The sequence below is a fragment of the Entelurus aequoreus genome, linkage group LG04, assembly GCF_033978785.1.
Source record: "Entelurus aequoreus isolate RoL-2023_Sb linkage group LG04, RoL_Eaeq_v1.1, whole genome shotgun sequence".
NCBI classification, from domain to species: domain Eukaryota; kingdom Metazoa; phylum Chordata; class Actinopteri; order Syngnathiformes; family Syngnathidae; genus Entelurus; species Entelurus aequoreus.
Window position 1 is genome coordinate 79725641 of NC_084734.1, and position 11452 is coordinate 79737092.

Consider the following 11452-nt stretch of genomic DNA (forward strand, 5'->3'; position numbering starts at 1 on the left):
AGCTCGGTAGTATTTTTCCGCGAATGCTGTGTGTTTGTCCTGGAAATATATTTCCACATTGCATTTTTTGTTGTTTGCTATTTTCTCCCCACATATTAAACAAACAGGTGAACCACACTCATCAACAGTAAACACCAAAAAAATGTCCATGAAGCATTAAATGTTCTATTTTAATCAGAAATGTTTCCCTTTTTGATTTGTCCATTGCTAAATTACTGGGGGTTGACCACTAAAATCAATGCAATTGCTTGGGAGCAAAAGATGACGCATCGGGGGTGTTACGTACATTTCAATAGACAAAATATTGCAAGATCACGGACTGTCTAAAATAAAAACGGCTACATTAAAATAGACAAACTAAAAAAATATATATAAATTTAAATTAAATAGCCATTATTTATTGACATTTTTTAAAAGCCAAAGGGAGCCAGGATGGAGGTATGAAAGAGCCGCATGCGGCTCCAGAGCCGTAGGTTGCAGACCCCTGTTCTAATCCATCCATCTATTTTCTACCGCTTGTCCCTTTCAAACAAACTCCTTAAAATGTTGTTAGTGTGTCTGACTTATGGCATCCACAGTGGTGCCTCAACTTAAGAATGTTTTGAGATAAGAGCATCTATTAGCCTACTGTATTAGGCTAATAGAGGCTAGGCTAGGCTATGCTAAGCTAACCTAGCATAATAAACACAACACAGAGTGTTCCCAGTAGGGCTCCAAATTCCATTATTCCATAATTACAAGTGACTTTAACACATAGAACTTGCACTTTAGTCGAAGCATAGTTTAAAATTTGTAAACATTGTTATCCATACTTTACATTACACGGTAAAATACAATATATGAACAGACAATGAACAACATGCATTACCACCTAACGCCAGCAACAGGCGCTGTTTAACCACTGGCATAGTAGCTACAGTCCACTTATGTACAGCTAAAATTGTTCATTTTAACCATTACAATTTGTTTTAATTGATTGCGTTAAACATGCTCACGAACTTAACTGAGACGCCATCATGACATTTTTTTGCAATTCGTATATTTTGACACTCTGAGCTTGCCGTGTTCCGGTACCGGTCGGGGAGTGACAATATAGGCTGAACTTTTTTTTTTATTATGCTCTCAACGCGGACTTGCAGGCAGGCACAGAACGTCTATGTCTGCGGTCCCCAACCTTTTTTGCACAACACACCGGTTTAATGTAGGCATTATTCTCAGGGACCGGCTTTCCACTTGTGCCAGATAAATACAGTAAGAATAAGTGCAGGAAAAATACAACTCACTATAACGCCGAATTAGTGTTTCTTTGCAATAAGATGCAGATGGAAATCAGCCTTTGGATACAATCTGTCACTTTTCCGTCTGATATGTTCATTAATGTGCATTGTATCATGTCACAAAGTTATAACAAATGGCAACTTCCCATGAGGACTTTTATTGTACATCTATAAACAAGCTCGTTGGTGTGTCTAGTGCGTAGGTGTCAAACTCCAGGCCCGCGGGCCAGATCTGGCCCTCCGCGTCTTTTTATATGGCCCGCAAAAGCCTGGAAATAATATGTTTCAATAAAATACCTTTTACTTTCTTTCTCTACTTTCTTACTAAAGGTATTAGGGTTTTTTTCTAGTTTGACAGGGAAAAAATAGTGTCCAATATTGCAAGAAATATTATATTAACTAACTTTGTTGGTCAAAATCCAAATAAATACTTAAATATCTGCTTAACTTATGATTTCGAAGCAAGTTATCCATCAAATTGTACACTATAAAAATGACCTATAGATTTTACTGTAAAATTTAGGGAGTTTTTTTTTTTATTACTGTAAGTTGGAAAAAAAACAACCAATGTTTGTTTTTTTACAGTAAAATTCTGTCAACTGAACTGCCAGTTTTTGTTTTGTTTTGTTTTTTACTGTAAAATCCACGGTTGATTATTTTATGGTACCACATTTTATTATGTTAAAAAACTGGCATCTGAGTTGCCAAAATAAAATTAGACAGCGGTACTGTATTTCTATTTACAGTAATATGTTGTAAAAATAATAATAATTGAAAAAAAACACCATATATTTGACAGTACAATATTTTACTGGCAACTAAGCTGCCAGTTTTTTCTGTGAAAAACAGTGGTAAAATCGGCAGATTTTTTTTTTACTGTTTACGTTTAAAAAAAATTAAATATTTAAATTAATTGGTAAATTCCTTAATTATTTACTGTTACAAGCGGCCCTCTATTGGCAGCCATGACTGCGGTGTGGCCCTCAATGAAAACACGTTTGACACCCCTGGTCTGGTGGGACAGGCCAAAGTTAAGTCAGAGAAAATGCAGTCTTTTATAAATTTAATGTTTCTATCCGGCCCGGTAGCAAATGCGTCACGGACCGGTACCGGTCACCGGACCGGTGGTTGGGTACTACTGGTCTATGTGACTGAACTAGTGGTTCAGACTGGGAAAACAAACTTACCTACTAAGTTAATCGGAAAAAAATTTGCATATTTAAATATTTTTGCATCACACTTTTATGTTTGATCTGATTCAACTCCTCAAATATAACATGTACTAAAAAAAAAACCTCAACAGACACTTTTTGTTCAAATCATTTTTGAATTTTTGTTCCTGAGATTATCAAATTAAATTTGAACTTTAATGTATTTTCATTAAATATATGTTACAGTATTTAATTTTTTTTAAAACTCCATAATCTAGGTCACCGCTTGTTATTTGCCAAACCACCTGATAAAAAGGCCTAATGCAGGGGTCCCCAAACTACGGCCTGCCAGCGTCCAAAATCCGGCCCACGGGAAGTCCCAAGTTGAAAAAAAATAAAAAATGTTTTTTAAATTTTTATTATTTTGAAATTTGTCCTTTCTAATCCATTTCTACTGCTTGTTACTCTCGGTGTCTCCTAGCCGCTCAGGCAAATCATATTGTCTAAAAAGGCATTTTCCCATCGATAGCATGACATCATTGTGCACTAATATATATATATATATATATATATATATATATATATATATATATATATATATATATATATATATATATATATATATATATATATATATATATATATATATATATATATATATATATATATATATATATATATATATTTGGCCCCCGGCCAAATTTTTTTAACCCAATGCGGCCCCCGACTCAAAAATTTGGGGACCTCTGCCCTAAGGTATAAAAGTAATCAAGGAATACAATTTACAATTTGAAAGTTTTGTTTAGTAAATGGTAACTTCAAAGAAAAGTCTCAGTATTCAGTACACCACTGATACTATGTTTCACTGCATGGTGCATTTTTTGATGACAAGCAATGTAACAAAATACACTTTGAGACCGTTGCTCAAAAACTGAGGTACGGACCTTACCGTTGGTTACCCGTACCGTCGCACCCCTATTAAGGAACCCACTGAGACTTAAAAAAAAAAAGTATAACATGTGATCTGTACTGCATGAATGGGAGTGATGGTGCATACCTGATGCCATTGGACGTTGAAGATGTAGAAGACTTGTCTACTTGGTTGAAAACACCCCTAAATAAACAAGATACGTGTTATTTTCTACACTGCAAAAAGTCAGTGTTCAAAAACAAGAAAAAACAAAAACAAAAATTAGGGGTATTTTATTTAAACTAAGCAAAATTATCTGCCAATAGAACAAGAAAATTTGGCTTGTCAAGACTTTCCAAAACAAGTAAAATTAGCTAACCTCAATGAACCCAAAAATACCTTAAAATAAGTATATTCTCACTAATAACAACTGTACTACTATATGAGTACGTATTTTCTATTGTTTCATTGAAAATAAAACAGCAAAGTCTATTTGGCTGTCATCTGTTTTACTATGAGACACAGTTGTGTCAAAGTCATGATTTTTTTTTTTTACATGCTTGAAATAAGAAATTATTACTTTATAAAAGTAGTTTTATACTGAGTGAGTGTTAATGACACAGCTTTGCAACAGTTAATATTCTAGTTTCAAGCATGTTTTACTCAATATAGGTCATCAAATCTCAGCAACAAGCTGTAATATCTTACTGAGATCATTTAGGACCAAAACCCTTAAAACTAGTAAAACACTAACATAAAATCTGCTTAGTGAGAAGAATTATCTTATCAGACAGAAAATAAGCAAATATCACCCTTATTTGAGATATTTAATCTTACTTAGATTTCAGTTTTTGCAGTGTAAACAAACAAGTTAGAAACCTGAATTGTTTTTGAGTCTGTTCCTCTGTATTTGCAACTGTGTTGCTCTTACCTAATCTTAAATCCTGAAGTGGGTAGTCTAGGTTCAAAACAGACACTTGTTATCAGTGCAGTTTTCAAAGTGAGGATTAAGTCAGTGTGACTTTGTCAAACCGTATTTACTTATCACTGTCAGGCTTGGGCAGCGGAGAAGAAGTGGGCGAAGACACCGGACTTGATTCTCCATTTTCACGTCTGGCCCTTATTTCTGCCAACCTAGACAAAGATGCACTTTGTTCAGCCTCTTCATAACGGCTTAAAGATAGTGGGGAGGGTTCCTCACCATGGCTTCTCTTCAGTTGTCTCTTCCGTGTCACTGTTGCGGTTCAACCAGCTGCCATCGCCCTTCAGCTTGGTCCTGACTTTGGTGGTACGCAACACAGATGCTTTGTCGTCGGCCACTTGGACACAAAAACACAACATTGGGTGATATTGTCGCCTATATGAGATTGAGATCCAACAGAAACCAAACCTATATCAACAACAAAGCCAAACTGCTGGATGGGGGTGTAGATAGAGCCAACGAGCTGAATTGGTTTTTCTGCCCTTTGTCACCGATTCTGTTCATAACTTTTATGGACAGAATTTCTAGGCGCATTTAAGGCGTTGAGGGTATCTGGTTTGGTGGCTGCAGGATTAGGTCTCTGCTTTTTGCAGATGATGTGGTCCTGATCTGGCCAGGATCTTCAGCTCTCACTGGATCGGTTCGCAGCGGAGTGTGAAGCGACTGGGATGAGAATCAGCACCTCCAAGTCAGAGTCCATGGTTCTCGCCCGTAAAAGGGTGGAGTGCCATCTCCGGGTTGGGGAGGAGACCTTGCCCCAAATGTAGGAGTTCAAGTACCTCGGAGACTTGTTCACGAGTGAGGGAAGAGTGGATCGTGAGATCGACAGGCGGATCGGTGCGGCGTCTTCAGTAATGCGGACGCTGTATCGATCCGTTGTGGTGAAGAAGGAGCTGAGCCGGAAGGCAAAGCTCTCAATTTACCGGTCGATCTACGTTCCCATCCTCACCTATGGTCGTGAGCTTTGGGTTATGACCGAAAGGACAAGATCACGGGTACATGTGGCCGAAATGAGTTTCCTCCGCCGGGTTGCGGGTCTCTCCTTTAGAGATAGGGTGAGGAACTCAAAGTAAAGCCACTGCTCCTCCACATCGAGAGGAGCCAGATGAGGTGGTTCGGGCATCTGGTCAGGATGCCACCCGAAACGCCTCCCTAGGGAAGTGTTTAGGGCATGTCCGACTGGTAGGAGGCCACGGGAAAGACCCAGGACACGTTGGGAAGACTATGTCTCCCGGCTGGCCTGGGAACGCCTCGGGATCCCCCGGGAAGAACTGGACGAAGTGGCTGGGGAGAGGAAAGTCTGGGCTTCCCTGCTTAGGCTGCTTCCCCAGTGACCCGACCTCGGATAAGCGGAAGAAGATGGATGGATGTATAGATTTAGCAATGCACCCCTTACTGGCCCTCCTCCCCACTACTCCTGTACTTACACCTCCCCTGACCATCAATCCACAAACTCCTTCACTGTTGCCTGCTACTGCGGTTTCTCCTCCCCCTACTTCCACACCCGCTCAGAAAGCCAGCCCGGTGTGTCTGACACCTGGCGACGTGAGACGACAGCTGGAGAGAGTCAACCCAGCCAAGTCAGCAGGCCCTGACCGGTCCTGAAGACTTGTGCTGCTCAGCTGGCTGAGATCCTGCACTTCATCTTCAACCTGAGTCTGAAGTTAGAAAGGATACCAGCGCTAAGGAAAACATCCTGCATAGTGCCAGTGCCCAAGAAGCCCATTTATTTTATGCTGCAGCTGTTACATCCATCCATCCATTTTCTACCGATTATTCCCTTCTGGGTCACGGGGGGTGCTGGAGCCTATCTCAGCGGCATTCGGGCGGAAGGCGGGGTACACCCTGGACAAGTCGCTACCTCATCGCAGGGCCAACACAGATAGACAGACAACATTCACACTCACATTCACACACTAGGGCCAATTTAGTGTTGCCAATCAACCTATCCCCAGGTGCATGTTTTTGGAGGTGGGTGGAAGCCGGAGTACCCGGATATACTGTGTGCACAGAAATATACATTGAAATAGATCACATGTGTCAAAGTCAAGGCCCGGGGGCCATATCTGGCCCGCCACATCATTTTAAGTGGCCCCCTTGAAATAATATGCGCCTTTGCTTACTAAAAGTATTCAGCTTTCAGTTTTGACAACGACGACAAAAAAACATGTACAGCACGCACTTTAAAGTTAAAGTACCAATGATTGTCACACACACACTAGGTGTGGTGAAATTTGTCCTCTGCATTTGACCCATCCGCTTGTTCATCCCCTGGGAGGTGAGGGGAGCAGTGGGCAGCAGTGGGCAGCAGCGGTGCCGTGCCCGGGAATCATTTTTGGTGATTTAACCCCCAATTCCAACCCTTGATGCTGAGTGCCAAGCAGGGAGGTAATGGGTTCCATTTTTATAGTCTTTGGTATGACTCGGCCGGGATTTGAACTCACAACCTACTCTAACCACTAGGCCACTTTCATACCTTCTAAAAGTTATCTAATATTGCAACAATTGTTACCGTAATTCCCGGACTATAAGCCGCTACTTTTTCCCCTCGTTCTGGTCCCTGCGGCTTATACAAGGGTGCGGCTTATTTACGGCCTGTTCTTCTCCGACACCGACAAAGAGGATTTCGGTGGTTTTAGTACGCAGGAGGAAGACGATGACACAATGATTAAAGACTGACTTTTCATATACCGGTAGGCTGGTTATTTTGATAACGTACATGCGAGCACTTTGTATTACTTTGCACCGTTGTATTATTTGTACTCTGCACGAATGCTGTTCGCCATGTCAAAGATGTGAAAGTTTGATTGAATGATTGAAAGATTTATTGTTAATAAATGGGACGCTTTGCGTTCCCAAACAGTCATCTCTGTCCCGACAATCCCCTCCGTGGTAGCAGGAACCCCTATATACTACGCTAATTACACATCAAAACCCTGCGGCTTATAGTCGGGTGCGGCTTCTATATGGAGCAATCTGTATTTTCCCCTAAATTTAGCTGGTGCGGCTTATAGTCAGGTGCGGCTTATAGTCCGGAAATTACGGTACATTGTCATACATTTCAATTTTTTTTTTTTTAAATGTAATGTTAAAACAAGTAATCTGCTTGACTCGTGATTTTAAAGCAAATTATCCATGAAATTGTTCACTGTAAGAAAAACATTTTTTCAGTAAAAACTCGCTAAAATTTTACCGTAAAAAAAGCTTTATTACCGTTTTCCATTTCAATGTATATGCTATGATAACACCAACATTTTATTTTTTTTTACTGTAATTTTTTTTACAGTTCACGTAGAAATTATACATATTCGATAAATAATTGTATATTTATATCACTCAATCAATCAATCAATGTTTATTTATATAGCCCTAAATCACAAAAGTCTCAAAGGGCTGCACAAGCCACAACGACATCCTCGGCACAGAGCCCACACAAGGGACGTCGATGTGAATGACTATGAGAAACCTTGGAGGGGACCGCATATGTGGGTAACCCTCCCTCTAAGTACAGTCCCTAGTGGATCCACATAACAATTACTTTTAAAAACGGCCATTAGTTATTATTTTTGCTAAAAAATATATATCTATTTTTATATTGCTCTTTTTTATCTTTGGTATGTACATTATTATGTAAACTCCATCTTTTTTTTTTTGTTCTTTTTTTTGTTGCTATTTTTGTATTACAAAATTGCATTATTGATCATGTTGTACAGAATTGTATAGATTTTTGTTTTGTGATTGTGTGATGTTTTTTGGCCTGGACCCCAGGAAGAATAGTCTCCACTGCGGTGTAGACTAATGGGGATTGTTGCGTCAGATTGGTCTTCCTCTCAGGGAATAAAAGTCACCGATCAATCCCAAATTCTTTCAGATGACATATATGTTGAGTAAGAAGGACCATCAAGACAGAATAGGAATATTATCAAGTTTTACTAAAGCTTTAGGAGACCAGTCTTACAGTGCGTTAATAGCAGCATCTAGATGCGGTCTAAAAATCAAACTGGAAGAGACAGTTTATTGAATACGAAAACAGCCACCACCATGCCCAGAAAGGAATACATCCTCATTGTTCTAGTACAGATAAGGTAAAAAGGGAGTACATAATACTCCCAATACACATTCCAATGCCTTCAAGGTAAGGTTTTGTGATTGTGTGATGTTTTTTGCCTGGACCCCAGGAAGAAGAGTCTCCACTGCAATGTAGACTAATGGGGATCCTTAATAAACTAAACATAACTGCAACGTGGCCCTCAGTGAAAACGAGTTTGACACCCATAGATGTTTCATACATTGCAGGCCTGTATGGTATTAATAGGGCAGTGTTAATTAGAACGGATTAGAAAGAAATAATGATTAATACACCTCTTTTACTGGATTATCATGGTCTGCATGATGTGCACTGCTCAGTGTATGAAAAGCAGCTAAATAACATTCCCAGATATCAGACAGAGTGAGAGACACACCCTGTGATGAGCCATCATTGGGAGAGACTCTTCATGTCTCCTACTCACCGTTCGCCATGTTTCTTGCCGAGTTTCTGCGCCGCCTGCTTCTTTTCCACTGGTTCTTATCGCGCCGCCTGGAAAGTCAGATAAGGGAGAAATGTTACAGATTAAGCATAAAAAAAACGACTGCTTTGATAGGAATCAGCCTTCCCACGCTTGCGTTCCCTCCCCCCCGCAAAAAAAAAACAGAACATGCGCTGTGAAGAATTCCTCTTTCTCATCCTTAAGACATGTAGAGGAGCCTGTCTTTCCACTTCCTAAAGTGAAGCTATTGCCAAAATAGCATTATGAAACCAGGCGAGCACAAACTTTCTTTTTAAATCCTTTTATTTTGACGAGCCTACTACAAAAACAGGCTGGGAATTCCTTAAGGTTATCTTGAGATAGGGGTGTCAAAGGTAAGGCCCGCGGGATGAGTTTGCCAAGAATAAAAATGTACCTGAAATTTTTGGAATGAAAGAAACAGCTGTTCTAAATGTGTCCACTGGATGTCGCAATAGCAATTCTTTGTATCTTTGTAAATAGTGCTACATATGTACAAAATAAACCCCATGTTAGTGCACAAGTCGGGGAAAATGACCAAACTACACAAATAACATACAGTAATTTGAGTTTGATGTTAATTTTTTGGTGACACTTTAGTATGGGGAACATATTCTAAGTAAGAAAGACTTAATTTAGAGTTATTTGGACACTAGGGGAACATATAAAGGTTAGGGTTAGGGTTAGGGTTACCAATAAGCAATAATTCTGAGGATATTGAGGGACGACTCTTAGTTAATGGCTTACTGGTTGTATAATAAGGCCATGCAGAATAAGGCATTAATAAGTACTTAATAATGACTAATTAATAGAGATGTCCGATAAGTGCTTTAAAATGTAATATCGGAAATTATCGGTATCGTTTTTTTCAATTATCGGAATCGTTTTTATTTGTTTATTTATTCTCTTTTTTTTATTAAATCAACATAAAAAACACAAGATACACTTACAATTAGTACACCAACCCCCAAAAAAACTCATTCACACAAAAGGGTTGTTTCTTTCTGTTATTAATATTCTGGTTCCTACATTATATATCAATATATATCAATACAGTCTGCAAGGGATACAGTCCGTAAGCACACATGATTGTGCGTGCTGCTGGTCCACTAATAGTACTAACCTTTAACAGTTAATTTTACTCATTTTCATTAATTACTAGTTTCTATGTAACTGTTTTTATATTGTTTTACTTTCTTTTTTATTCAAGAAAATGTTTTTAATTTATCTTATTTTTTTTAAAAGGGCCTTATCTTCACAATACCTGGTTGTCCAAATTAGGCATAATAATGTGTTAATTCCACGACTGTATAAATCGGTATCGGTTGATATCGGTATCGGTAATTAAGAATTGGACAATATCGGAATATTGGATATCGGCAAAAAAGCCATTAATGGACATCCCTATTAATAAGTACTTAATAATGACTAATTAAGAGCCAATATGTTACTAATGTGCATGTTAGTAAGCAACTAATTAATGGTGAATATGTTCCCCATACTAAAGTGTTACCAATTTTTTTTTATCTTGATTGAAAATTAACACCAATGAGTTGACTGATAAACATTATCACATAATTTATTCAGGAAATATAAACAACGACAAATCAAACCCCAACAACATGATTCGTACATTTTCAGAATGTGTTTTTACTATTTTTAAACATCCTGAAGTTGTCTTTATTTTTAAGTTATCGTGCCGTGATTTTACCAGTCCGGCCCGCTTGGGAGTAGATTTTTCTCCATGTGGACCCCCGATCTAAAATGAGTTTTGACACCCCATGTCTTAAGAGGTTGTTACTCCCCCAATAACTATTAAAAGCGAGCACACCAAGGCCTCAAAATACATATTTATCCAAGGTTTAGAACACCTGTCCACATGAAATTGATGATTTATGAGAGGAATGTAAGAGGAGCAAAAAAACAGGACGGACGACTCAGGAAACACACCTAGAAAAAAATGACCGGGGCAAACATTGAAAACCATTTGCTCGCCATGATGTTGTTACAAGTACTGAAACGGGACAAATGAGAGTACCCACCTGGTGTTGCTTTACTATCCTGAAAGGCTCCAAGTGGGGTGGTAGTAGTGTCCTACGCCGTGCACCTGCTGACAAATGTGTGTGACAGGTGTTACAGGTACAGGTACGGGCGTGAGCACTAACAAGCTCAGCCAGTCAAGGAGAGGACGGCGAGCGGTGTGGGGTGGAGCGTCGTGTTTGTACAACTGTGACTAATAAAGGTCGCTTGGTATTCTTTGTTGTTTTTTCTTCTCTGTCTTTCTCTCTCACAGACGTGAGCAAGCAAATACACTATATTACCAAAAGTATTTTGACTCACATATGAACTTGAAGTGCCATACCATTCCTAACCCATAGGGGTCAATATGATGTGGCTCTCAGTCTCCATTCTAATTCATCAAAAAGGTGTTCTATCGGGTTCAGGTCAGGACTCTGTGCAGGCCAGTCAAGTTCATCCACACCAGACTCTGTCATCCATGTCTTTATGGACCTTGCTTTGTGCACAGTCATGTTGGAAGAGGAAGGGGCCCGCTCCAGGAGTTGGACTTGGCCCCTTAGTTCCAG

At 39.3% G+C, this 11452-nt stretch overlaps 1 protein-coding gene across 50 annotated transcripts in view; it reads right to left on the bottom strand.

Moving 5' to 3' along the window:
* Nucleotides 1–11036, bottom strand: part of znf185 (zinc finger protein 185 with LIM domain) — a 77103-nt gene extending 66067 nt beyond the window's left edge. For 49 of the 50 annotated variants that reach the window (XM_062045751.1, XM_062045754.1, XM_062045766.1 and 46 more), the window contains exons 1-6: nucleotides 10910–11036; nucleotides 8832–8899; nucleotides 4540–4657; nucleotides 4380–4472; nucleotides 4270–4296; nucleotides 3486–3542 (exon numbers count right to left, since the gene is read on the bottom strand). In XM_062045751.1, the coding sequence (XP_061901735.1) occupies nucleotides 3486–3542; nucleotides 4270–4296; nucleotides 4380–4472; nucleotides 4540–4657; nucleotides 8832–8841 (305 nt within the window). In that variant the 5' untranslated portion in view covers nucleotides 8842–8899; nucleotides 10910–11036. The remainder of the gene's footprint in view (nucleotides 1–3485; nucleotides 3543–4269; nucleotides 4297–4379; nucleotides 4473–4539; nucleotides 4658–8831; nucleotides 8900–10909) is intronic. The other variant, XM_062045753.1, reaches the window with a different exon arrangement.
* Nucleotides 11037–11452: the final 416 nt, after the last annotated feature.